Below are 27614 nucleotides of genomic sequence, written 5' to 3'. Positions count from 1 at the left end.
TTTTAGTCTATTGAGTTTTTGTGTCCTCAGTTGTGTCTGATTCACGGCAACTCACGAACTCTACACAGCCAGGCTCTTCCGTCCATGGAATTCAGGGCAATTTTTTTCTGTCACAGTAAATGCCCACCCTGGGTGATCCAAAGGCAAGGGCTCAGAGGCTCCTGAGAGTCTAACTCCTTTCAGCCGAGCACAGAGCTGGCTCCTCACTGGGATGCCTGTGGCCTGGGGCTCCCAGAGGGGAGAGCAGCACTCGCCCCACCGTGTGGTCACTGCTGGAAGTGCAGGCTGCTCCTCACTCCCCCTTGACAGTGTCCCTGAGGGCAGAACAGTGGGAATCTACTCAAGGTGGAAATGCAAACTCCCATGCAACCAAACTTCCCACAAGGTCTCCAAAACCACTCAGGAACAGGGAATTGGAAACTGCAGGGCATGACATGAATGGAGATGGAGACTTGACACCTTACACCGAGTTCACTTCCAGTTATCCCTAGACAAAGTTTCCATGAAAACTTGTCACAAATCTAGAAGAACAATGAGCAGAAACCGGACACGTGCTTTGAGTCTTCACACACAAAACTAAAAGGCAGTCCACAAAACAACCCAGAGAATACAGTGGACTTTGCAAAATCAAAGATATCTACTGTGGGAAAGACCTCATTACAAAAGCAAAAGACAGGTCATACATCGCGAGACGAATGAGTGGAAACACAAAGCTTCTCAAGGATGTGTCTCCAAAGAGACAAAGAACACCAACACAACAAGCCTGTGAAAACTAGGGAAAGGTCTGAAGGGACACCAGACTGAGGAAGACACACACAGAGTATCCCGGATGATGTCCAGCACGGAGGGCCTGAAGAAACAACAGTCTAGTTGCACTCCCTCAGGCCTGTGTGACCCTGGATGAGGCCTCTGTTTCCCGGTGGCTCTGAGAGATGGACAGGGAGGAAGGGGAAGAGAAATCACTTGCATTTCTAATACTCACAGCAAAGTCTTCCAATGAGAAGGGAATTATCACCCCCACTGACAATGCCATTCACTGAAGTGATACCCACGAGTCCATCTAACCCAGAAGGGAAGGAAGGACCTGTTCTCACAAAACGGCGAGAGATGGAAGAAGGAAGATCAAGCCCACACCAATCACTGGAAAGAGAAGCTGTGCTCAGGGCTTGAAAGAATTCCTATTGGGAAAATGATGTCACAGCCCCACAAGGCAATCCACAGCTTGGATGCTATTCCTCCCAAAATGCCAATGCATTGTCGCACCGAACAAAGAATTGCAAAAGGGGTTACGGAAACAGAAAAGAGCCTAAATTGTCAATACAATCCGACGAAAAAGCCCCGATACGGACATCCAAGGTTGTGTGAAAGGAAATTAGACGACCAAACTAGGATCCTCAGGAGCGTATCGGAGAAGGCGATGGCGACCCACGCCAGTACTCTTGCCTGGAAAATGCCCTGGACGGAGGAGCCTGGTAGGCTGCAGGCCATGGGGTCGCGCAGAGTCAGACACGACTGAAGTGACTTAGCCGCAGCGGCAGCAGCAGGACAGTATGCTATTGGGAATACAACAACACACACAGATCCAGATCGATGGAATAAAGTTGAGGGTCCAGAAACAAACCCCGGCATCCATGGTCAACTCATCTCTGACACAGAAGGGGAGAATATCCAAATGGGAACAAGAAAGCCTCTTCAATAAATGGCCATGGGAAAACCAGACAGCTACATCTGAAGAACGCTATTGGTTTTGATCTCACACCACCTCAATATCGGGGAAAAACCTCACCCTAAAGACTGATGTCATGAGATAGCTAGAAAGAAGCGTAGGTCAAAGGCTCCTTAACATCAGAGTCTCCTTGCCATTTGCTGGGCGGAGGTAGAAATGGGTCTCTTCAAGTAAGGGAAAGAGGGAAACGAAGTACACCAATGGGTTTCCATCCAATGGAACCTCTTCACAACAGAGAAGCTAAGCATTCACAGATGCAAAAGATAGGAAACGGAACATGAGAGACTCCTTGCAAGTGGTGTATCTGAGAAGGGGTTCATATGGAAAGAGACGAAGAATGCACAGCACTCAGATTCCAAGAAACACCACCACCACCCTTGACCCTTCCCCCATGACCAACTCCGACCTAAAGCCTTTCTCTCCCTCTAACCCATCCCTAAAACATAACCCTCATCTAATCATATACATGTGCATTCCTAGCATCCATCCATCCACACACGAGAGAGAAAGAGGAAGACACAGACTGAATCGAGAAAGGAAAAGAGAGGGACACAGCCAGAGAGAGACACGGAACCAAAGAGAGGAAAGGAGTCGATGGTCCAGACTTTTCATCAATCTGTCTCGAAGGTAGAAGCAATGACAGCGCCCATCCACCCCAGAAGGGGGAAAAGGACGGAAGGTTTGGAGAGGAAAAGACAAGAACGCAGGGAGCCATTAGAAGCTCAGCCACCCGCAGAAGCCGAGCTGGGACACTTGAACAGAATCTCAATGGAAACAGAGGACCAGAAAGTTGGCTACTCTTTTCTATAAGAGAGGGAGACCTTCGAGTCTTCCTTTCGGGCCTCCAACTTGGATGTGGGGTCTCAAAACAGTCAGGAGGGGCAGTGCCTTTTCCTGGGTACCACGGCGCATCCAGGCCTCGTTCTGCCCCATTCTGTGCTGTGTCAGCCCTGGATGGAGTCTTTCTTTCTGAAGTCTCAGCGCACAAGCTCCACGTGATATCGGCCCCAGGTGGAGAGGCATGGAGCTGCTCGTAGGCCGACAGACCTAGGAAACAGATGGGAGAATGACCCCCACTCTGCAGATGGAGAGACTGGGGAAACCCTGAGGGGCATATGCTTGTCCAGGGCCACACCACTTATGAGAAGAAGGAGCCTGGTCTGAGAGCAGCGGGGTCCTCGGAGCTCAGGCCCTGGCTGCACCCAGGCCTCCCCAGGGCTGTGGGCTGGGCTGTGTGGCTGTCAATGTGCCTGCACATGGCCTAAGGGGGGTGGTCGAGCAGTCAGAAACCCAGAGATTCCCTTGGGAAGTTTTGGGGAAGGGACCTCAGCACGAACCCCAGGAAATGATGTCACCTGCCGGCAACAGAACCCAACAGAACCCGCAACCCGGGTATCCAGGCCTCCAGAGCGGAGAGGAGCCCCCAGCCAGATCTCTTGCTGCCAGGATGTTCTGCTGTTTGCCCCTGCCCAGAGGCCGGGGCCTCAGGAGAGCTCACAGGCAGTGTGCGTGGCACCCTGTCGACGTTGGCTCAGGGCACCCCCGAGAGGCCTCTGGCCCTCTGCCCGGAGAAACAGAAAGGTAACACGGGGAGCCCCAGGCCGGGCCAGGCCACCTCTCCCATGCCACCCGGAAACACCGGGTCCTTTGCCTGTGTGTGTGGATGCGGGTTTCTCGGGGTGTGTCTCCCTCAAGGAAGCCCAGGCGGATGTGGGGTCAGAAGCCTGCGGACAAGTTGTGTCCACACCCCAGGGGAGATCAGGCTGGCTGGGATGGGAACAGTGCGGGCAGGGCCGGCCGCCCAGGCTGACCTCACACCCTCAGGTGGGTCTCTTTCCTCCCGGGTGGGGATCTGAGCAGACACACGTCTCTGACGCTTCTGGGAAGAGAAGTTCGAGCAGGCAGAAGCAGCGGCTCCACTGGCCAGGCCCAGCTCGGAAAACTCCCAGCACGGCTGGCTGACGGTCACTGTCGTTGCAGAGCTTCCCACGTGATGAGGCCGAGGACGGGGACACCCCGTCCACCTCCCGGAGGGAGGGGTCGGAGCACCAACCCCCCGCCCGTGAGGCCCAGTGCAGGCTCCAGGTGAGCGTGCCCACGGAGGCATCAGCCCCACCGGGGGCGAAGCGGAGGCGGGGAAGGCCTGCTGCCGAGACACCGCCCAGGATACACCCGGCGGCCCAGTCTGAGGCTGCCACGGAGCTCAGCACACCCGGCTCCGACCCAGAGTCCCGAGAACCCCGGCCTCTGAGGCAGCAGGAGGACCTGGAGCCCAGCACGCCAGAGCACAGAGGTAAGGACGCTGGGGCTGGTGCACGGGAGTGTGTGGGGAGGGGGTGCTGAGCTACACAGGGACGAGTCCCCGAAAGATGCTGCTGGGCCTGCAGCAAGCGCTGGCCTCACACCCCCACCCCCATCTTGCACACTTCAGTCCCAAAAGACATCCAACCCTGGGTATTCTTTCGGAATCTCTTGGAAGCTTTCTGTCCCGGGATACGCACATGCCAAGGCTGGTCTGTGGGCAAACTTTGCTTCTCCCCCAGCTCTAGCACTGGCCTCCAACTGGAAACAGGCTCCACTTCCCAGACCTGTGCCTACAGAGGTGGTGGCTCCAGGTGCAGGACCCAGGGATCCACCGAGGGCAGATGGAGAACCGAGCCTTGCCCTCGCAGAGACACCAGGCCAGCTGGGTACTGGCCAGCACACCGGGCAGATCGGATTTCCGTGCCTGCAGGACCCCCAGCCCCAGGCACTGATGTCCCACCCCCTCAGCCAGAACCTCCACCTCCACGTGCACCTGTACCTGCTCGGGCTTTGGCAGGAGAACCCGAGGCAGAGGAGGAGTCACCGCCTCGGCAGGGAGAGCCTGCCCTGGCTCCCACGCAACACCCAGACGCCGACGATGACTCACCCGCCCCTGCAGGAAGAACGAGCCCCTGCTCTGGACAGAGACCCAGAGCCCTTGCCGGAAACACCATGTCCAGGGGAGCGGTCGGCTCTGCAGCCTCCATCCCTGTCTGCTCACCGTGGACGCCGGCAACTCGGTCTGCCCCCAGGGGACATGGAGTTCCTTTCCCCTGAGCTGCTTTGCATTTGGTTTGTTTCCACCTTTCTGGTGATGTTTTACTTTTTGTATGGTTTCGTCTATTTTTGTTGGTTAAGTTGGGATTAGTAAACTTTTTCATCATTGTTGCAATTTGGGACACTGTTGTGTAACTCTGGTGATACGGTGTTACCATCACCACTCTGTAGTTTCAGACCTGTTCGATCTTTATGCCCCACCCACCAACAAAGCCTGGGTTCAAGGCAAGCAGGCCCTGTTCATCCCTCCCCCCGATCCTGACCACAATTTCATCTTTTCTTTCTGCATTCCTTCCTATATTCTTGGTGTCCCCAATCAATGACTCTCAGTGAGATGACTGAAGGAGTTTTTTTCGGACTCTCCACCTACTGTAAGACTCCATTGGAGAGTTCTCATTTTTATGTCATTTGAACTAGCCTTTGATAGCTGAAAGGACGGTGTACGTCCTTTCAAGATATCATGTGCCAAACGAAGCCCTTTTGGCAAATGCCATCATTATCTCCAGGCAGGCATTGCTGTTTGAAGGGTGACATCTCAGCCAGAAGGCAGAGGCTGAGCTCCTCTTGTTGCACCAGCTCCCAAAAGAAGCCAAGAAAGGGAGCTGGAACAACAAACCACCCCAACGCCCAGGAAAGCGTTCTTCACGACAGAAGGCTAGCAAATGACCCAACAACCTTGTGGCCCAGAACCCCTCTAGAAAAATCACTGTTCCATACAAAAGAGAAACACATGGGAAGTTCCAAGGAGAGGCAATGCCCATGGCCAGTGTACTTTAGAGACGGCCTGACCGCTCCGGGGAAGACACGCACCGACGGAACCCCTTGGGAAACAGCAGTGAGAGTCCTCACCGTCGTAAGGGTTTCCTCTGGGGACAACCTGCCCTGGGCACCACATGAGGGAGCAGACCGGCTTCTCTTCCTCTGCCCCCACACCACTCACTCATGAAGGCAGCTCAGGTGTTCTCATGCCCTGCCTGCCTGCCTGCCTGCCTGGCTCATCCGTGAGCTGTGACCACCTCCAGGGCAGGACTCCACCTTCTCCTCTCTGTGTACCGTGAATCTGCACACAGTGGGCTTTCAGAACCTTAGGAGACTTGAGCCATTCCCACTCGAGCCAGAACCCTCCCCAGGAAGGAAAACGGCTGTGGAGTCATTTTGGCCCCAGCACTGGTTCCGAAAGCCTGGCGGCTCCTACAGCCTCTACGGTGTGAAGAGGGAGGTCCCTTTTGACAGAGCTTTCCGGCTGTCAGATCGAAGCTGTTGTTTCACTGTCAGCTGTGTCTCTGCCGTTGCAGCCAGGTGGGCCACGCTGCTCCAAAGGAGCTCACAAGCTGAGTTGCAAGGGAGGTATTGAGAGGACAGGGATGGCTACAACGTGCTGCAAACTGAGTGAGGGTCCCCACAATCCTCAGCAAAGGTCTGTGGTGTGCAAGTGGGGAGTAGAGGGCCCCCAAGTTCCAAAGGAAGGGAGGTACTCGGGAGATAAAGCCCTTGGCTGCTGTGGTAGCAGCTGCAGATGGCAGCTCGTCCACAGTGCACTTCGAATGAGGTCATATGAGCGGGACTCTGGAAAGGGCTCCGAAATCCAGAGAAAGGGGTCAGGGTATGTGGGAATCCGGCGGGGGTGGGGGGTGGATGAAGGAAGGTGTCCTTCCTCTCTCCAGTGCAATTTGGTTTGGTGAGTCTCAAAGCTACCAGATGGCACTTCCCAAGTCAGGCCCCCGCAGGAATCAGGGTGGGCTGCGTGCCTCGGCCCCTGCCACAGGGACAAGCCACACCAGTGGCCTCCCTGAGCTCAAATGGCCGGATCTGGGGGTTCCGTCTGGGTGCACACCTCCTTGCTGTGGCCAAGTTCCCCCCTTCTCTGAGCACCAGCTTCATCATCCTCTCGAATGAGGACATCGATTGCTACCTTGGCACGTTACTCTCTTCATCCTGTGAAGACTCATTAGGCTTATCCTACAATTACTAGCTGGCCCGAAGAGATATCTCCTGAATCCAGATTAAGCTGGAGTCTCCCAGGCTCATCTGGCATGTCTTCCCTGAAGTCTGCCAAAACCCACACCCTTGCATTTCCAGGGACTCCCCTTAGCCGGCTGGGCAGAAAACCCAGCATGGTTCAAACAAGCTGACAGACAAGCGGGAGAGGACTCACGGGCAGACGGCCTCCGTCAGGTCTCGGGTGGAGCTCTGGGACCACAGCAGCAACGGGCCATCCCAGCCCCTGGGCTCAGCAGCGCCCTCATTCTCAGGCCGGCGGCTCTGCCCTGAGGGGAGCAGGAAGGTCACCAACTGCCGCAGGCGGACCTCAAGCCCCTCCCACTGCTGGAGCCTGACCTCCCCCGGCCCCACCCCTTCCCCTACCCCAGCAGGACGAGAGCTCGTCTTCCCCTGGCTTCCAACGTGAGGCCCGGCCCTGGGCCCCGATTGGGCACTGCCCCAGTCCGGAGCCAATCACAGTGGCCAGGGAGGTGGAACGCACCGATTGGCCAGGGCCAGGTCATGTGACCATGCTCCCCAGGAAACTCAAATATTACCAAGATTCCCTAACAAACCAATGAACAAAATTATCCAGTAAAGGCAAACCGTACTTTTTAATGAGGCCGATGTCACAGAAAAAAAAAAAAATGCTTCACAATGAACTGCTCAAGGAAGCTACTAAATAAACTTTCAGAAAAGTTAAGTAGTTTTTTTTTTTTTTAATAGGGTGATGGAGAGCTATACCTTTCCCATCTATGTGAATTTAGGTTTAAACTAGATTTCCCTTGGCTATTATATACGACAAAAAAACCCCACATCACCCCCTTTCACTCCCCCCACCCCCCAAAAGTGTTTTAGTCTATTGAGTTTTTGTGTCCTCAGTTGTGTCTGATTCACGGCAACTCACGAACTCTACACAGCCAGGCTCTTCCGTCCATGGAATTCAGGGCAATTTTTTTCTGTCACAGTAAATGCCCACCCTGGGTGATCCAAAGGCAAGGGCTCAGAGGCTCCTGAGAGTCTAACTCCTTTCAGCCGAGCACAGAGCTGGCTCCTCACTGGGATGCCTGTGGCCTGGGGCTCCCAGAGGGGAGAGCAGCACTCGCCCCACCGTGTGGTCACTGCTGGAAGTGCAGGCTGCTCCTCACTCCCCCTTGACAGTGTCCCTGAGGGCAGAACAGTGGGAATCTACTCAAGGTGGAAATGCAAACTCCCATGCAACCAAACTTCCCACAAGGTCTCCAAAACCACTCAGGAACAGGGAATTGGAAACTGCAGGGCATGACATGAATGGAGATGGAGACTTGACACCTTACACCGAGTTCACTTCCAGTTATCCCTAGACAAAGTTTCCATGAAAACTTGTCACAAATCTAGAAGAACAATGAGCAGAAACCGGACACGTGCTTTGAGTCTTCACACACAAAACTAAAAGGCAGTCCACAAAACAACCCAGAGAATACAGTGGACTTTGCAAAATCAAAGATATCTACTGTGGGAAAGACCTCATTACAAAAGCAAAAGACAGGTCATACATCGCGAGACGAATGAGTGGAAACACAAAGCTTCTCAAGGATGTGTCTCCAAACAGACAAAGAACACCAACACAACAAGCCTGTGAAAACTAGGGAAAGGTCTGAAGGGACACCAGACTGAGGAAGACACACACAGAGTATCCCGGATGATGTCCAGCACGGAGGGCCTGAAGAAACAACAGTCTAGTTGCACTCCCTCAGGCCTGTGTGACCCTGGATGAGGCCTCTGTTTCCCGGTGGCTCTGAGAGATGGACAGGGAGGAAGGGGAAGAGAAATCACTTGCATTTCTAATACTCACAGCAAAGTCTTCCAATGAGAAGGGAATTATCACCCCCACTGACAATGCCATTCACTGAAGTGATACCCACGAGTCCATCTAACCCAGAAGGGAAGGAAGGACCTGTTCTCACAAAACGGCGAGAGATGGAAGAAGGAAGATCAAGCCCACACCAATCACTGGAAAGAGAAGCTGTGCTCAGGGCTTGAAAGAATTCCTATTGGGAAAATGATGTCACAGCCCCACAAGGCAATCCACAGCTTGGATGCTATTCCTCCCAAAATGCCAATGCATTGTCGCACCGAACAAAGAATTGCAAAAGGGGTTACGGAAACAGAAAAGAGCCTAAATTGTCAATACAATCCGACGAAAAAGCCCCGATACGGACATCCAAGGTTGTGTGAAAGGAAATTAGACGACCAAACTAGGATCCTCAGGAGCGTATCGGAGAAGGCGATGGCGACCCACGCCAGTACTCTTGCCTGGAAAATGCCCTGGACGGAGGAGCCTGGTAGGCTGCAGGCCATGGGGTCGCGCAGAGTCAGACACGACTGAAGTGACTTAGCCGCAGCGGCAGCAGCAGGACAGTATGCTATTGGGAATACAACAACACACACAGATCCAGATCGATGGAATAAAGTTGAGGGTCCAGAAACAAACCCCGGCATCCATGGTCAACTCATCTCTGACACAGAAGGGGAGAATATCCAAATGGGAACAAGAAAGCCTCTTCAATAAATGGCCATGGGAAAACCAGACAGCTACATCTGAAGAACGCTATTGGTTTTGATCTCACACCACCTCAATATCGGGGAAAAACCTCACCCTAAAGACTGATGTCATGAGATAGCTAGAAAGAAGCGTAGGTCAAAGGCTCCTTAACATCAGAGTCTCCTTGCCATTTGCTGGGCGGAGGTAGAAATGCGTCTCTTCAAGTAAGGGAAAGAGGGAAATGAAGTACACCAATGGGTTTCCATCCAATGGAACCTCTTCACAACAGAGAAGCTAAGCATTCACAGATGCAAAAGATAGGAAACGGAACATGAGAGACTCCTTGCAAGTGGTGTATCTGAGAAGGGGTTCATATGGAAAGAGACGAAGAATGCACAGCACTCAGATTCCAAGAAACACCACCACCACCCTTGACCCTTCCCCCATGACCAACTCCGACCTAAAGCCTTTCTCTCCCTCTAACCCATCCCTAAAACATAACCCTCATCTAATCATATACATGTGCATTCCTAGCATCCATCCATCCACACACGAGAGAGAAAGAGGAAGACACAGACTGAATCGAGAAAGGAAAAGAGAGGGACACAGCCAGAGAGAGACACGGAACCAAAGAGAGGAAAGGAGTCGATGGTCCAGACTTTTCATCAATCTGTCTCGAAGGTAGAAGCAATGACAGCGCCCATCCACCCCAGAAGGGGGAAAAGGACGGAAGGTTTGGAGAGGAAAAGACAAGAACGCAGGGAGCCATTAGAAGCTCAGCCACCCGCAGAAGCCGAGCTGGGACACTTGAACAGAATCTCAATGGAAACAGAGGACCAGAAAGTTGGCTACTCTTTTCTATAAGAGAGGGAGACCTTCGAGTCTTCCTTTCGGGCCTCCAACTTGGATGTGGGGTCTCAAAACAGTCAGGAGGGGCAGTGCCTTTTCCTGGGTACCACGGCGCATCCAGGCCTCGTTCTGCCCCATTCTGTGCTGTGTCAGCCCTGGATGGAGTCTTTCTTTCTGAAGTCTCAGCGCACAAGCTCCACGTGATATCGGCCCCAGGTGGAGAGGCATGGAGCTGCTCGTAGGCCGACAGACCTAGGAAACAGATGGGAGAATGACCCCCACTCTGCAGATGGAGAGACTGGGGAAACCCTGAGGGGCATATGCTTGTCCAGGGCCACACCACTTATGAGAAGAAGGAGCCTGGTCTGAGAGCAGCGGGGTCCTCGGAGCTCAGGCCCTGGCTGCACCCAGGCCTCCCCAGGGCTGTGGGCTGGGCTGTGTGGCTGTCAATGTGCCTGCACATGGCCTAAGGGGGGTGGTCGAGCAGTCAGAAACCCAGAGATTCCCTTGGGAAGTTTTGGGGAAGGGACCTCAGCACGAACCCCAGGAAATGATGTCACCTGCCGGCAACAGAACCCAACAGAACCCGCAACCCGGGTATCCAGGCCTCCAGAGCGGAGAGGAGCCCCCAGCCAGATCTCTTGCTGCCAGGATGTTCTGCTGTTTGCCCCTGCCCAGAGGCCGGGGCCTCAGGAGAGCTCACAGGCAGTGTGCGTGGGCACCCTGTCGACGTTGGCTCAGGGCACCCCCGAGAGGCCTCTGGCCCTCTGCCCGGAGAAACAGAAAGGTAACACGGGGAGCCCCAGGCCGGGCCAGGCCACCTCTCCCATGCCACCCGGAAACACCGGGTCCTTTGCCTGTGTGTGTGGATGCGGGTTTCTCGGGGTGTGTCTCCCTCAAGGAAGCCCAGGCGGATGTGGGGTCAGAAGCCTGCGGACAAGTTGTGTCCACACCCCAGGGGAGATCAGGCTGGCTGGGATGGGAACAGTGCGGGCAGGGCCGGCCGCCCAGGCTGACCTCACACCCTCAGGTGGGTCTCTTTCCTCCCGGGTGGGGATCTGAGCAGACACACGTCTCTGACCCTTCTGGGAAGAGAAGTTCGAGCAGGCAGAAGCAGCGGCTCCACTGGCCAGGCCCAGCTCGGAAAACTCCCAGCACGGCTGGCTGACGGTCACTGTCGTTGCAGAGCTTCCCACGTGATGAGGCCGAGGACGGGGACACCCCGTCCACCTCCCGGAGGGAGGGGTCGGAGCACCAACCCCCCGCCCGTGAGGCCCAGTGCAGGCTCCAGGTGAGCGTGCCCACGGAGGCATCAGCCCCACCGGGGGCGAAGCGGAGGCGGGGAAGGCCTGCTGCCGAGACACCGCCCAGGATACACCCGGCGGCCCAGTCTGAGGCTGCCACGGAGCTCAGCACACCCGGCTCCGACCCAGAGTCCCGAGAACCCCGGCCTCTGAGGCAGCAGAAGGACCTGGAGCCCAGCACGCCAGAGCACAGAGGTAAGGACGCTGGGGCTGGTGCACGGGAGTGTGTGGGGAGGGGGTGCTGAGCTACACAGGGACGAGTCCCCGAAAGATGCTGCTGGGCCTGCAGCAAGCGCTGGCCTCACACCCCCACCCCCATCTTGCACACTTCAGTCCCAAAAGACATCCAACCCTGGGTATTCTTTCGGAATCTCTTGGAAGCTTTCTGTCCCGGGATACGCACATGCCAAGGCTGGTCTGTGGGCAAACTTTGCTTCTCCCCCAGCTCTAGCACTGGCCTCCAACTGGAAACAGGCTCCACTTCCCAGACCTGTGCCTACAGAGGTGGTGGCTCCAGGTGCAGGACCCAGGGATCCACCGAGGGCAGATGGAGAACCGAGCCTTGCCCTCGCAGAGACACCAGGCCAGCTGGGTACTGGCCAGCACACCGGGCAGATCGGATTTCCGTGCCTGCAGGACCCCCAGCCCCAGGCACTGATGTCCCACCCCCTCAGCCAGAACCTCCACCTCCACGTGCACCTGTACCTGCTCGGGCTTTGGCAGGAGAACCCGAGGCAGAGGAGGAGTCACCGCCTCGGCAGGGAGAGCCTGCCCTGGCTCCCGCGCAACACCCAGACGCCGACGATGACTCACCCGCCCCTGCAGGAAGAACGAGCCCCCGCTCTGGACAGAGACCCAGAGCCCTTGCCGGAAACACCATGTCCAGGGGAGCGGTCGGCTCTGCAGCCTCCATCCCTGTCTGCTCACCGTGGACGCCGGCAACTCGGTCTGCCCCCAGGGGACATGGAGTTCCTTTCCCCTGAGCTGCTTTGCATTTGGTTTGTTTCCACCTTTCTGGTGATGTTTTACTTTTTGTATGGTTTCGTCTATTTTTGTTGGTTAAGTTGGGATTAGTAAACTTTTTCATCATTGTTGCAATTTGGGACACTGTTGTGTAACTCTGGTGATACGGTGTTACCATCACCACTCTGTAGTTTCAGACCCGTTCGATCTTTATGCCCCACCCGCCAACAAAGCCTGGGTTCAAGGCAAGCAGGCCCTGTTCATCCCTCCCCCCGATCCTGACCACAATTTCATCTTTTCTTTCTGCATTCCTTCCTATATTCTTGGTGTCCCCAATCAATGACTCTCAGTGAGATGACTGAAGGAGTTTTTTTCGGACTCTCCACCTACTGTAAGACTCCATTGGAGAGTTCTCATTTTTATGTCATTTGAACTAGCCTTTGATAGCTGAAAGGACGGTGTACGTCCTTTCAAGATATCATGTGCCAAACGAAGCCCTTTTGGCAAATGCCATCATTATCTCCAGGCAGGCATTGCTGTTTGAAGGGTGACATCTCAGCCAGAAGGCAGAGGCTGAGCTCCTCTTGTTGCACCAGCTCCCAAAAGAAGCCAAGAAAGGGAGCTGGAACAACAAACCACCCCAACGCCCAGGAAAGCGTTCTTCACGACAGAAGGCTAGCAAATGACCCAACAACCTTGTGGCCCAGAACCCCTCTAGAAAAATCACTGTTCCATACAAAAGAGAAACACATGGGAAGTTCCAAGGAGAGGCAATGCCCATGGCCAGTGTACTTTAGAGACGGCCTGACCGCTCCGGGGAAGACACGCACCGACGGAACCCCTTGGGAAACAGCAGTGAGAGTCCTCACCGTCGTAAGGGTTTCCTCTGGGGACAACCTGCCCTGGGCACCACATGAGGGAGCAGACCGGCTTCTCTTCCTCTGCCCCCACACCACTCACTCATGAAGGCAGCTCAGGTGTTCTCATGCCCTGCCTGCCTGCCTGCCTGCCTGGCTCATCCGTGAGCTGTGACCACCTCCAGGGCAGGACTCCACCTTCTCCTCTCTGTGTACCGTGAATCTGCACACAGTGGGCTTTCAGAACCTTAGGAGACTTGAGCCATTCCCACTCGAGCCAGAACCCTCCCCAGGAAGGAAAACAGCTGTGGAGTCATTTTGGCCCCAGCACTGGTTCCCAAACCCTGGCGGCTCCTACAGCCTCTACGGTGTGAAGAGGGAGGTCCCTTTTGACAGAGCTTTCCGGCTGTCAGATCGAAGCTGTTGTTTCACTGTCAGCTGTGTCTCTGCCGTTGCAGCCAGGTGGGCCACGCTGCTCCAAAGGAGCTCACAAGCTGAGTTGCAAGGGAGGTATTGAGAGGACAGGGATGGCTACAACGTGCTGCAAACTGAGTGAGGGTCCCCACAATCCTCAGCAAAGGTCTGTGGTGTGCAAGTGGGGAGTAGAGGGCCCCCAAGTTCCAAAGGAAGGGAGGTACTCGGGAGATAAAGCCCTTGGCTGCTGTGGTAGCAGCTGCAGATGGCAGCTCGTCCACAGTGCACTTCGAATGAGGTCATATGAGCGGGACTCTGGAAAGGGCTCCGAAATCCAGAGAAAGGGGTCAGGGTATGTGGGAATCCGGCGGGGGTGGGGGGTGGATGAAGGAAGGTGTCCTTCCTCTCTCCAGTGCAATTTGGTTTGGTGAGTCTCAAAGCTACCAGATGGCACTTCCCAAGTCAGGCCCCCGCAGGAATCAGGGTGGGCTGCGTGCCTCGGCCCCTGCCACAGGGACAAGCCACACCAGTGGCCTCCCTGAGCTCAAATGGCCGGATCTGGGGGTTCCGTCTGGGTGCACACCTCCTTGCTGTGGCCAAGTTCCCCCCTTCTCTGAGCACCAGCTTCATCATCCTCTCGAATGAGGACATCGATTGCTACCTTGGCACGTTACTCTCTTCATCCTGTGAAGACTCATTAGGCTTATCCTACAATTACTAGCTGGCCCGAAGAGATATCTCCTGAATCCAGATTAAGCTGGAGTCTCCCAGGCTCATCTGGCATGTCTTCCCTGAAGTCTGCCAAAACCCACACCCTTGCATTTCCAGGGACTCCCCTTAGCCGGCTGGGCAGAAAACCCAGCATGGTTCAAACAAGCTGACAGACAAGCGGGAGAGGACTCACGGGCAGACGGCCTCCGTCAGGTCTCGGGTGGAGCTCTGGGACCACAGCAGCAACGGGCCATCCCAGCCCCTGGGCTCAGCAGCGCCCTCATTCTCAGGCCGGCGGCTCTGCCCTGAGGGGAGCAGGAAGGTCACCAACTGCCGCAGGCGGACCTCAAGCCCCTCCCACTGCTGGAGCCTGACCTCCCCCGGCCCCACCCCTTCCCCTACCCCAGCAGGACGAGAGCTCGTCTTCCCCTGGCTTCCAACGTGAGGCCCGGCCCTGGGCCCCGATTGGGCACTGCCCCAGTCCGGAGCCAATCACAGTGGCCAGGGAGGTGGAACGCACCGATTGGCCAGGGCCAGGTCATGTGACCATGCTCCCCAGGAAACTCAAATATTACCAAGATTCCCTAACAAACCAATGAACAAAATTATCCAGTAAAGGCAAACCGTACTTTTTAATGAGGCCGATGTCACAGAAAAAAAAAAAAATGCTTCACAATGAACTGCTCAAGGAAGCTACTAAATAAACTTTCAGAAAAGTTAAGTCGTTTTTTTTTTTTTTTTTTAATAGGGTGACGGAGAGCTATACCTTTCCCATCTATGTGAATTTAGGTTTAAACTAGATTTCCCTTGGCTATTATATACGACAAAAAAACCCCACATCACCCCCTTTCACTCCCCCCACCCCCCAAAAGTGTTTTAGTCTATTGAGTTTTTGTGTCCTCAGTTGTGTCTGATTCACGGCAACTCACGAACTCTACACAGCCAGGCTCTTCCGTCCATGGAATTCAGGGCAATTTTTTTCTGTCACAGTAAATGCCCACCCTGGGTGATCCAAAGGCAAGGGCTCAGAGGCTCCTGAGAGTCTAACTCCTTTCAGCCGAGCACAGAGCTGGCTCCTCACTGGGATGCCTGTGGCCTGGGGCTCCCAGAGGGGAGAGCAGCACTCGCCCCACCGTGTGGTCACTGCTGGAAGTGCAGGCTGCTCCTCACTCCCCCTTGACAGTGTCCCTGAGGGCAGAACAGTGGGAATCTACTCAAGGTGGAAATGCAAACTCCCATGCAACCAAACTTCCCACAAGGTCTCCAAAACCACTCAGGAACAGGGAATTGGAAACTGCAGGGCATGACATGAATGGAGATGGAGACTTGACACCTTACACCGAGTTCACTTCCAGTTATCCCTAGACAAAGTTTCCATGAAAACTTGTCACAAATCTAGAAGAACAATGAGCAGAAACCGGACACGTGCTTTGAGTCTTCACACACAAAACTAAAAGGCAGTCCACAAAACAACCCAGAGAATACAGTGGACTTTGCAAAATCAAAGATATCTACTGTGGGAAAGACCTCATTACAAAAGCAAAAGACAGGTCATACATCGCGAGACGAATGAGTGGAAACACAAAGCTTCTCAAGGATGTGTCTCCAAACAGACAAAGAACACCAACACAACAAGCCTGTGAAAACTAGGGAAAGGTCTGAAGGGACACCAGACTGAGGAAGACACACACAGAGTATCCCGGATGATGTCCAGCACGGAGGGCCTGAAGAAACAACAGTCTAGTTGCACTCCCTCAGGCCTGTGTGACCCTGGATGAGGCCTCTGTTTCCCGGTGGCTCTGAGAGATGGACAGGGAGGAAGGGGAAGAGAAATCACTTGCATTTCTAATACTCACAGCAAAGTCTTCCAATGAGAAGGGAATTATCACCCCCACTGACAATGCCATTCACTGAAGTGATACCCATGAGTCCATCTAACCCAGAAGGGAAGGAAGGACCTGTTCTCACAAAACGGCGAGAGATGGAAGAAGGAAGATCAAGCCCACACCAATCACTGGAAAGAGAAGCTGTGCTCAGGGCTTGAAAGAATTCCTATTGGGAAAATGATGTCACAGCCCCACAAGGCAATCCACAGCTTGGATGCTATTCCTCCCAAAATGCCAATGCATTGTCGCACCGAACAAAGAATTGCAAAAGGGGTTACGGAAACAGAAAAGAGCCTAAATTGTCAATACAATCCGACGAAAAAGCCCCGATACGGACATCCAAGGTTGTGTGAAAGGAAATTAGACGACCAAACTAGGATCCTCAGGAGCGTATCGGAGAAGGCGATGGCGACCCACGCCAGTACTCTTGCCTGGAAAATGCCCTGGACGGAGGAGCCTGGTAGGCTGCAGGCCATGGGGTCGCGCAGAGTCAGACACGACTGAAGTGACTTAGCCGCAGCGGCAGCAGCAGGACAGTATGCTATTGGGAATACAACAACACACACAGATCCAGATCGATGGAATAAAGTTGAGGGTCCAGAAACAAACCCCGGCATCCATGGTCAACTCATCTCTGACACAGAAGGGGAGAATATCCAAATGGGAACAAGAAAGCCTCTTCAATAAATGGCCATGGGAAAACCAGACAGCTACATCTGAAGAACGCTATTGGTTTTGATCTCACACCACCTCAATATCGGGGAAAAACCTCACCCTAAAGACTGATGTCATGAGATAGCTAGAAAGAAGCGTAGGTCAAAGGCTCCTTAACATCAGAGTCTCCTTGCCATTTGCTGGGCGGAGGTAGAAATGCGTCTCTTCAAGTAAGGGAAAGAGGGAAATGAAGTACACCAATGGGTTTCCATCCAATGGAACCTCTTCACAACAGAGAAGCTAAGCATTCACAGATGCAAAAGATAGGAAACGGAACATGAGAGACTCCTTGCAAGTGGTGTATCTGAGAAGGGGTTCATATGGAAAGAGACGAAGAATGCACAGCACTCAGATTCCAAGAAACACCACCACCACCCTTGACCCTTCCCCCATGACCAACTCCGACCTAAAGCCTTTCTCTCCCTCTAACCCATCCCTAAAACATAACCCTCATCTAATCATATACATGTGCATTCCTAGCATCCATCCATCCACACACGAGAGAGAAAGAGGAAGACACAGACTGAATCGAGAAAGGAAAAGAGAGGGACACAGCCAGAGAGAGACACGGAACCAAAGAGAGGAAAGGAGTCGATGGTCCAGACTTTTCATCAATCTGTCTCGAAGGTAGAAGCAATGACAGCGCCCATCCACCCCAGAAGGGGGAAAAGGACGGAAGGTTTGGAGAGGAAAAGACAAGAACGCAGGGAGCCATTAGAAGCTCAGCCACCCGCAGAAGCCGAGCTGGGACACTTGAACAGAATCTCAATGGAAACAGAGGACCAGAAAGTTGGCTACTCTTTTCTATAAGAGAGGGAGACTTTCGAGTCTTCCTTTCGGGCCTCCAACTTGGATGTGGGGTTTCAAAACAGTCAGGAGGGGCAGTGCCTTTTCCTGGGTACCACGGCGCATCCAGGCCTCGTTCTGCCCCATTCTGTGCTGTGTCAGCCCTGGATGGAGTCTTTCTTTCTGAAGTCTCAGCGCACAAGCTCCACGTGATATCGGCCCCAGGTGGAGAGGCATGGAGCTGCTCGTAGGCCGACAGACCTAGGAAACAGATGGGAGAATGACCCCCACTCTGCAGATGGAGAGACTGGGGAAACCCTGAGGGGCATATGCTTGTCCAGGGCCACACCACTTATGAGAAGAAGGAGCCTGGTCTGAGAGCAGCGGGGTCCTCGGAGCTCAGGCCCTGGCTGCACCCAGGCCTCCCCAGGGCTGTGGGCTGGGCTGTGTGGCTGTCACTGTGCCTGCACATGGCCTAAGGGGGGTGGTCGAGCAGTCAGAAACCCAGAGATTCCCTTGGGAAGTTTTGGGGAAGGGACCTCAGCACGAACCCCAGGAAATGATGTCACCTGCCGGCAACAGAACCCAACAGAACCCGCAACCCGGGTATCCAGGCCTCCAGAGCGGAGAGGAGCCCCCAGCCAGATCTCTTGCTGCCAGGATGTTCTGCTGTTTGCCCCTGCCCAGAGGCCGGGGCCTCAGGAGAGCTCACGGGCAGTGTGCGTGGGCACCCTGTCGACGTTGGCTCAGGGCACCCCCGAGAGGCCTCTGGCCCTCTGCCCGGAGAAACAGAAAGGTAACACGGGGAGCCCCAGGCCGGGCCAGGCCACCTCTCCCATGCCACCCGGAAACACCGGGTCCTTTGCCTGTGTGTGTGGATGCGGGTTTCTCGGGGTGTGTCTCCCTCAAGGAAGCCCAGGCGGATGTGGGGTCAGAAGCCTGCGGACAAGTTGTGTCCACACCCCAGGGGAGATCAGGCTGGCTGGGATGGGAACAGTGCGGGCAGGGCCGGCCGCCCAGGCTGACCTCACACCCTCAGGTGGGTCTCTTTCCTCCCGGGTGGGGATCTGAGCAGACACACGTCTCTGACCCTTCTGGGAAGAGAAGTTCGAGCAGGCAGAAGCAGCGGCTCCACTGGCCAGGCCCAGCTCGGAAAACTCCCAGCACGGCTGGCTGACGGTCACTGTCGTTGCAGAGCTTCCCACGTGATGAGGCCGAGGACGGGGACACCCCATCCACCTCCCGGAGGGAGGGGTCGGAGCACCAACCCCCCGCCCGTGAGGCCCAGTGCAGGCTCCAGGTGAGCGTGCCCACGGAGGCATCAGCCCCACCGGGGGCGAAGCGGAGGCAGGGAAGGCCTGCTGCCGAGACACCGCCCAGGATACACCCGGCGGCCCAGTCTGAGGCTGCCACGGAGCTCAGCACACCCGGCTCCGACCCAGAGTCCCGAGAACCCCGGCCTCTGAGGCAGCAGGAGGACCTGGAGCCCAGCACGCCAGAGCACAGAGGTAAGGACGCTGGGGCTGGTGCACGGGAGTGTGTGGGGAGGGGGTGCTGAGCTACACAGGGACGAGTCCCCGAAAGATGCTGCTGGGCCTGCAGCAAGCGCTGGCCTCACACCCCCACCCCCATCTTGCACACTTCAGTCCCAAAAGACATCCAACCCTGGGTATTCTTTCGGAATCTCTTGGAAGCTTTCTGTCCCGGGATACGCACATGCCAAGGCTGGTCTGTGGGCAAACTTTGCTTCTCCCCCAGCTCTAGCACTGGCCTCCAACTGGAAACAGGCTCCACTTCCCAGACCTGTGCCTACAGAGGTGGTGGCTCCAGGTGCAGGACCCAGGGATCCACCGAGGGCAGATGGAGAACCGAGCCTTGCCCTCGCAGAGACACCAGGCCAGCTGGGTACTGGCCAGCACACCGGGCAGATCGGATTTCCGTGCCTGCAGGACCCCCAGCCCCAGGCACTGATGTCCCACCCCCTCAGCCAGAACCTCCACCTCCACGTGCACCTGTACCTGCTCGGGCTTTGGCAGGAGAACCCGAGGCAGAGGAGGAGTCACCGCCTCGGCAGGGAGAGCCTGCCCTGGCTCCCGCGCAACACCCAGACGCCGACGATGACTCACCCGCCCCTGCAGGAAGAACGAGCCCCCGCTCTGGACAGAGACCCAGAGCCCTTGCCGGAAACACCATGTCCAGGGGAGCGGTCGGCTCTGCAGCCTCCATCCCTGTCTGCTCACCGTGGACGCCGGCAACTCGGTCTGCCCCCAGGGGACATGGAGTTCCTTTCCCCTGAGCTGCTTTGCATTTGGTTTGTTTCCACCTTTCTGGTGATGTTTTACTTTTTGTATGGTTTCGTCTATTTTTGTTGGTTAAGTTGGGATTAGTAAACTTTTTCATCATTGTTGCAATTTGGGACACTGTTGTGTAACTCTGGTGATACGGTGTTACCATCACCACTCTGTAGTTTCAGACCCGTTCGATCTTTATGCCCCACCCGCCAACAAAGCCTGGGTTCAAGGCAAGCAGGCCCTGTTCATCCCTCCCCCCGATCCTGACCACAATTTCATCTTTTCTTTCTGCATTCCTTCCTATATTCTTGGTGTCCCCAATCAATGACTCTCAGTGAGATGACTGAAGGAGTTTTTTTCGGACTCTCCACCTACTGTAAGACTCCATTGGAGAGTTCTCATTTTTATGTCATTTGAACTAGCCTTTGATAGCTGAAAGGACGGTGTACGTCCTTTCAAGATATCATGTGCCAAACGAAGCCCTTTTGGCAAATGCCATCATTATCTCCAGGCAGGCATTGCTGTTTGAAGGGTGACATCTCAGCCAGAAGGCAGAGGCTGAGCTCCTCTTGTTGCACCAGCTCCCAAAAGAAGCCAAGAAAGGGAGCTGGAACAACAAACCACCCCAACGCCCAGGAAAGCGTTCTTCACGACAGAAGGCTAGCAAATGACCCAACAACCTTGTGGCCCAGAACCCCTCTAGAAAAATCACTGTTCCATACAAAAGAGAAACACATGGGAAGTTCCAAGGAGAGGCAATGCCCATGGCCAGTGTACTTTAGAGACGGCCTGACCGCTCCGGGGAAGACACGCACCGACGGAACCCCTTGGGAAACAGCAGTGAGAGTCCTCACCGTCGTAAGGGTTTCCTCTGGGGACAACCTGCCCTGGGCACCACATGAGGGAGCAGACCGGCTTCTCTTCCTCTGCCCCCACACCACTCACTCATGAAGGCAGCTCAGGTGTTCTCATGCCCTGCCTGCCTGCCTGCCTGCCTGGCTCATCCGTGAGCTGTGACCACCTCCAGGGCAGGACTCCACCTTCTCCTCTCTGTGTACCGTGAATCTGCACACAGTGGGCTTTCAGAACCTTAGGAGACTTGAGCCATTCCCACTCGAGCCAGAACCCTCCCCAGGAAGGAAAACAGCTGTGGAGTCATTTTGGCCCCAGCACTGGTTCCCAAACCCTGGCGGCTCCTACAGCCTCTACGGTGTGAAGAGGGAGGTCCCTTTTGACAGAGCTTTCCGGCTGTCAGATCGAAGCTGTTGTTTCACTGTCAGCTGTGTCTCTGCCGTTGCAGCCAGGTGGGCCACGCTGCTCCAAAGGAGCTCACAAGCTGAGTTGCAAGGGAGGTATTGAGAGGACAGGGATGGCTACAACGTGCTGCAAACTGAGTGAGGGTCCCCACAATCCTCAGCAAAGGTCTGTGGTGTGCAAGTGGGGAGTAGAGGGCCCCCAAGTTCCAAAGGAAGGGAGGTACTCGGGAGATAAAGCCCTTGGCTGCTGTGGTAGCAGCTGCAGATGGCAGCTCGTCCACAGTGCACTTCGAATGAGGTCATATGAGCGGGACTCTGGAAATGGCTCCGAAATCCAGAGAAAGGGGTCAGGGTATGTGGGAATCCGGCGGGGGTGGGGGGTGGATGAAGGAAGGTGTCCTTCCTCTCTCCAGTGCAATTTGGTTTGGTGAGTCTCAAAGCTACCAGATGGCACTTCCCAAGTCAGGCCCCCGCAGGAATCAGGGTGGGCTGCGTGCCTCGGCCCCTGCCACAGGGACAAGCCACACCAGTGGCCTCCCTGAGCTCAAATGGCCGGATCTGGGGGTTCCGTCTGGGTGCACACCTCCTTGCTGTGGCCAAGTTCCCCCCTTCTCTGAGCACCAGCTTCATCATCCTCTCGAATGAGGACATCGATTGCTACCTTGGCACGTTACTCTCTTCATCCTGTGAAGACTCATTAGGCTTATCCTACAATTACTAGCTGGCCCGAAGAGATATCTCCTGAATCCAGATTAAGCTGGAGTCTCCCAGGCTCATCTGGCATGTCTTCCCTGAAGTCTGCCAAAACCCACACCCTTGCATTTCCAGGGACTCCCCTTAGCCGGCTGGGCAGAAAACCCAGCATGGTTCAAACAAGCTGACAGACAAGCGGGAGAGGACTCACGGGCAGACGGCCTCCGTCAGGTCTCGGGTGGAGCTCTGGGACCACAGCAGCAACGGGCCATCCCAGCCCCTGGGCTCAGCAGCGCCCTCATTCTCAGGCCGGCGGCTCTGCCCTGAGGGGAGCAGGAAGGTCACCAACTGCCGCAGGCGGACCTCAAGCCCCTCCCACTGCTGGAGCCTGACCTCCCCCGGCCCCACCCCTTCCCCTACCCCAGCAGGACGAGAGCTCGTCTTCCCCTGGCTTCCAACGTGAGGCCCGGCCCTGGGCCCCGATTGGGCACTGCCCCAGTCCGGAGCCAATCACAGTGGCCAGGGAGGTGGAACGCACCGATTGGCCAGGGCCAGGTCATGTGACCATGCTCCCCAGGAAACTCAAATATTACCAAGATTCCCTAACAAACCAATGAACAAAATTATCCAGTAAAGGCAAACCGTACTTTTAATGAGGCCGATGTCACAGAAAAAAAAAAAAAATGCTTCACAATGAACTGCTCAAGGAAGCTACTAAATAAACTTTCAGAAAAGTTAAGTAGTTTTTTTTTTTTTTTTAATAGGGTGACGGAGAGCTATACCTTTCCCATCTATGTGAATTTAGGTTTAAACTAGATTTCCCTTGGCTATTATATACGACAAAAAAACCCCACATCACCCCCTTTCACTCCCCCCACCCCCCAAAAGTGTTTTAGTCTATTGAGTTTTTGTGTCCTCAGTTGTGTCTGATTCACGGCAACTCACGAACTCTACACAGCCAGGCTCTTCCGTCCATGGAATTCAGGGCAATTTTTTTCTGTCACAGTAAATGCCCACCCTGGGTGATCCAAAGGCAAGGGCTCAGAGGCTCCTGAGAGTCTAACTCCTTTCAGCCGAGCACAGAGCTGGCTCCTCACTGGGATGCCTGTGGCCTGGGGCTCCCAGAGGGGAGAGCAGCACTCGCCCCACCGTGTGGTCACTGCTGGAAGTGCAGGCTGCTCCTCACTCCCCCTTGACAGTGTCCCTGAGGGCAGAACAGTGGGAATCTACTCAAGGTGGAAATGCAAACTCCCATGCAACCAAACTTCCCACAAGGTCTCCAAAACCACTCAGGAACAGGGAATTGGAAACTGCAGGGCATGACATGAATGGAGATGGAGACTTGACACCTTACACCGAGTTCACTTCCAGTTATCCCTAGACAAAGTTTCCATGAAAACTTGTCACAAATCTAGAAGAACAATGAGCAGAAACCGGACACGTGCTTTGAGTCTTCACACACAAAACTAAAAGGCAGTCCACAAAACAACCCAGAGAATACAGTGGACTTTGCAAAATCAAAGATATCTACTGTGGGAAAGACCTCATTACAAAAGCAAAAGACAGGTCATACATCGCGAGACGAATGAGTGGAAACACAAAGCTTCTCAAGGATGTGTCTCCAAACAGACAAAGAACACCAACACAACAAGCCTGTGAAAACTAGGGAAAGGTCTGAAGGGACACCAGACTGAGGAAGACACACACAGAGTATCCCGGATGATGTCCAGCACGGAGGGCCTGAAGAAACAACAGTCTAGTTGCACTCCCTCAGGCCTGTGTGACCCTGGATGAGGCCTCTGTTTCCCGGTGGCTCTGAGAGATGGACAGGGAGGAAGGGGAAGAGAAATCACTTGCATTTCTAATACTCACAGCAAAGTCTTCCAATGAGAAGGGAATTATCACCCCCACTGACAATGCCATTCACTGAAGTGATACCCACGAGTCCATCTAACCCAGAAGGGAAGGAAGGACCTGTTCTCACAAAACGGCGAGAGGTGGAAGAAGGAAGATCAAGCCCACACCAATCACTGGAAAGAGAAGCTGTGCTCAGGGCTTGAAAGAATTCCTATTGGGAAAATGATGTCACAGCCCCACAAGGCAATCCACAGCTTGGATGCTATTCCTCCCAAAATGCCAATGCATTGTCGCACCGAACAAAGAACTGCAAAAGGGGTTACGGAAACAGAAAAGAGCCTAAATTGTCAATACAATCCGACGAAAAAGCCCCGATACGGACATCCAAGGTTGTGTGAAAGGAAATTAGACGACCAAACTAGGATCCTCAGGAGCGTATCGGAGAAGGCGATGGCGACCCACGCCGGTACTCTTGCCTGGAAAATGCCCTGGACGGAGGAGCCTGGTAGGCTGCAGGCCATGGGGTCGCGCAGAGTCAGACACGACTGAAGTGACTTAGCCGCAGCGGCAGCAGCAGGACAGTATGCTATTGGGAATACAACAACACACACAGATCCAGATCGATGGAATAAAGTTGAGGGTCCAGAAACAAACCCCGGCATCCATGGTCAACTCATCTCTGACACAGAAGGGGAGAATATCCAAATGGGAACAAGAAAGCCTCTTCAATAAATGGCCATGGGAAAACCAGACAGCTACATCTGAAGAACGCTATTGGTTTTGATCTCACACCACCTCAATATCGGGGAAAAACCTCACCCTAAAGACTGATGTCATGAGATAGCTAGAAAGAAGCGTAGGTCAAAGGCTCCTTAACATCAGAGTCTCCTTGCCATTTGCTGGGCGGAGGTAGAAATGGGTCTCTTCAAGTAAGGGAAAGAGGGAAACGAAGTACACCAATGGGTTTCCATCCAATGGAACCTCTTCACAACAGAGAAGCTAAGCATTCACAGATGCAAAAGATAGGAAACGGAACATGAGAGACTCCTTGCAAGTGGTGTATCTGAGAAGGGGTTCATATGGAAAGAGACGAAGAATGCACAGCACTCAGATTCCAAGAAACACCACCACCACCATTGACCCTTCCCCCATGACCAACTCCGACCTAAAGCCTTTCTCTCCCTCTAACCCATCCCTAAAACATAACCCTCATCTAATCATATACATGTGCATTCCTAGCATCCATCCATCCACACACGAGAGAGAAAGAGGAAGACACAGACTGAATCGAGAAAGGAAAAGAGAGGGACACAGCCAGAGAGAGACACGGAACCAAAGAGAGGAAAGGAGTCGATGGTCCAGACTTTTCATCAATCTGTCTCGAAGGTAGAAGCAATGACAGTGCCCATCCACCCCAGAAGGGGGAAAAGGACGGAAGGTTTGGAGAGGAAAAGACAAGAACGCAGGGAGCCATTAGAAGCTCAGCCACCCGCAGAAGCCGAGCTGGGACACTTGAACAGAATCTCAATGGAAACAGAGGACCAGAAAGTTGGCTACTCTTTTCTATAAGAGAGGGAGACCTTCGAGTCTTCCTTTCGGGCCTCCAACTTGGATGCGGGGTCTCAAAACAGTCAGGAGGGGCAGTGCCTTTTCCTGGGTACCACGGCGCATCCAGGCCTCGTTCTGCCCCATTCTGTGCTGTGTCAGCCCTGGATGGAGTCTTTCTTTCTGAAGTCTCAGCGCACAAGCTCCACGTGATATCGGCCCCAGGTGGAGAGGCATGGAGCTGCTCGTAGGCCGACAGACCTAGGAAACAGATGGGAGAATGACCCCCACTCTGCAGATGGAGAGACTGGGGAAACCCTGAGGGGCATATGCTTGTCCAGGGCCACACCACTTATGAGAAGAAGGAGCCTGGTCTGAGAGCAGCGGGGTCCTCGGAGCTCAGGCCCTGGCTGCACCCAGGCCTCCCCAGGGCTGTGGGCTGGGCTGTGTGGCTGTCAATGTGCCTGCACATGGCCTAAGGGGGGTGGTCGAGCAGTCAGAAACCCAGAGATTCCCTTGGGAAGTTTTGGGGAAGGGACCTCAGCACGAACCCCAGGAAATGATGTCACCTGCCGGCAACAGAACCCAACAGAACCCGCAACCCGGGTATCCAGGCCTCCAGAGCGGAGAGGAGCCCCCAGCCAGATCTCTTGCTGCCAGGATGTTCTGCTGTTTGCCCCTGCCCAGAGGCCGGGGCCTCAGGAGAGCTCACAGGCAGTGTGCGTGGCACCCTGTCGACGTTGGCTCAGGGCACCCCCGAGAGGCCTCTGGCCCTCTGCCCGGAGAAACAGAAAGGTAACACGGGGAGCCCCAGGCCGGGCCAGGCCACCTCTCCCATGCCACCCGGAAACACCGGGTCCTTTGCCTGTGTGTGTGGATGCGGGTTTCTCGGGGTGTGTCTCCCTCAAGGAAGCCCAGGCGGATGTGGGGTCAGAAGCCTGCGGACAAGTTGTGTCCACACCCCAGGGGAGATCAGGCTGGCTGGGATGGGAACAGTGCGGGCAGGGCCGGCCGCCCAGGCTGACCTCACACCCTCAGGTGGGTCTCTTTCCTCCCGGGTGGGGATCTGAGCAGACACACGTCTCTGACCCTTCTGGGAAGAGAAGTTCGAGCAGGCAGAAGCAGCGGCTCCACTGGCCAGGCCCAGCTCGGAAAACTCCCAGCACGGCTGGCTGACGGTCACTGTCGTTGCAGAGCTTCCCACGTGATGAGGCCGAGGACGGGGACACCCCGTCCACCTCCCGGAGGGAGGGGTCGGAGCACCAACCCCCCGCCCGTGAGGCCCAGTGCAGGCTCCAGGTGAGCGTGCCCACGGAGGCATCAGCCCCACCGGGGGCGAAGCGGAGGCGGGGAAGGCCTGCTGCCGAGACACCGCCCAGGATACACCCGGCGGCCCAGTCTGAGGCTGCCACGGAGCTCAGCACACCCGGCTCCGACCCAGAGTCCCGAGAACCCCGGCCTCTGAGGCAGCAGGAGGACCTGGAGCCCAGCACGCCAGAGCACAGAGGTAAGGACGCTGGGGCTGGTGCACGGGAGTGTGTGGGGAGGGGGTGCTGAGCTACACAGGGACGAGTCCCCGAAAGATGCTGCTGGGCCTGCAGCAAGCGCTGGCCTCACACCCCCACCCCCATCTTGCACACTTCAGTCCCAAAAGACATCCAACCCTGGGTATTCTTTCGGAATCTCTTGGAAGCTTTCTGTCCCGGGATACGCACATGCCAAGGCTGGTCTGTGGGCAAACTTTGCTTCTCCCCCAGCTCTAGCACTGGCCTCCAACTGGAACCAGGCTCCACTTCCCAGACCTGTGCCTACAGAGGTGGTGGCTCCAGGTGCAGGACCCAGGGATCCACCGAGGGCAGATGGAGAACCGAGCCTTGCCCTCGCAGAGACACCAGGCCAGCTGGGTACTGGCCAGCACACCGGGCAGATCGGATTTCCGTGCCTGCAGGACCCCCAGCCCCAGGCACTGATGTCCCACCCCCTCAGCCAGAACCTCCACCTCCACGTGCACCTGTACCTGCTCGGGCTTTGGCAGGAGAACCCGAGGCAGAGGAGGAGTCACCGCCTCGGCAGGGAGAGCCTGCCCTGGCTCCCGCGCAACACCCAGACGCCGACGATGACTCACCCGCCCCTGCAGGAAGAACGAGCCCCCGCTCTGGACAGAGACCCAGAGCCCT

The 27614-nt window shown here is 55.2% G+C and overlaps 2 protein-coding genes and 1 long non-coding RNA gene across 3 annotated transcripts in view; 2 read left to right on the top strand and 1 right to left on the bottom strand.

Moving 5' to 3' along the window:
• Positions 1-27614, bottom strand: part of LOC145529707 (uncharacterized) — a 1704434-nt gene that overhangs the window by 1361038 nt on the left and 315782 nt on the right. Inside the window, exons 40-42 of the long non-coding RNA XR_014071296.1 lie at positions 22247-22358; positions 14603-14714; positions 6963-7074 (exon numbers count right to left, since the gene is read on the bottom strand). This is a non-coding gene — a long non-coding RNA (uncharacterized LOC145529707). The remainder of the gene's footprint in view (positions 1-6962; positions 7075-14602; positions 14715-22246; positions 22359-27614) is intronic.
• LOC145529573 (uncharacterized) lies at positions 7498-14630 on the top strand. Its single transcript, XM_081550157.1, has 3 exons — positions 7498-10947; positions 11347-11659; positions 11910-14630. Exons 1-3 carry the CDS (start codon positions 10711-10713, stop codon positions 12536-12538), a joined length of 1179 nt encoding a protein of 392 aa, XP_081406283.1. The 5' UTR covers positions 7498-10710; the 3' UTR covers positions 12539-14630.
• On the top strand, positions 15140-20206 carry LOC145529556 (uncharacterized). The gene is made up of 3 exons (XM_081550138.1): positions 15140-18591; positions 18991-19303; positions 19554-20206. The coding sequence occupies exons 1-3, from the start codon at positions 18355-18357 to the stop codon at positions 20180-20182; spliced, it is 1179 nt and encodes a 392-aa protein (XP_081406264.1). The 5' UTR covers positions 15140-18354; the 3' UTR covers positions 20183-20206.

This window comes from Giraffa tippelskirchi, chromosome 12 (assembly GCF_054371585.1).
Source record: "Giraffa tippelskirchi isolate mGirTip1 chromosome 12, T2T-mGirTip1v1.2.pri, whole genome shotgun sequence".
Classification (NCBI taxonomy): domain Eukaryota; kingdom Metazoa; phylum Chordata; class Mammalia; order Artiodactyla; family Giraffidae; genus Giraffa; species Giraffa tippelskirchi.
This window is presented reverse-complemented; position numbering and strand designations above follow the sequence as displayed.

Coding starts and splice junctions, on each gene's coding strand:
- LOC145529573 (XM_081550157.1), top strand. CDS start 10,711: ATGATGTCACCTGCCGGCAACAGAACCCAACAGAACCCGCAACCCGGG. Junction 10,948..11,346: donor CTGCCCGGAGAAACAGAAAG/GTAACACGGGGA, acceptor CTGTCGTTGCAG/AGCTTCCCACGTGATGAGGC. Junction 11,660..11,909: donor CAGCACGCCAGAGCACAGAG/GTAAGGACGCTG, acceptor CTTCTCCCCCAG/CTCTAGCACTGGCCTCCAAC.
- LOC145529556 (XM_081550138.1), top strand. CDS start 18,355: ATGATGTCACCTGCCGGCAACAGAACCCAACAGAACCCGCAACCCGGG. Junction 18,592..18,990: donor CTGCCCGGAGAAACAGAAAG/GTAACACGGGGA, acceptor CTGTCGTTGCAG/AGCTTCCCACGTGATGAGGC. Junction 19,304..19,553: donor CAGCACGCCAGAGCACAGAG/GTAAGGACGCTG, acceptor CTTCTCCCCCAG/CTCTAGCACTGGCCTCCAAC.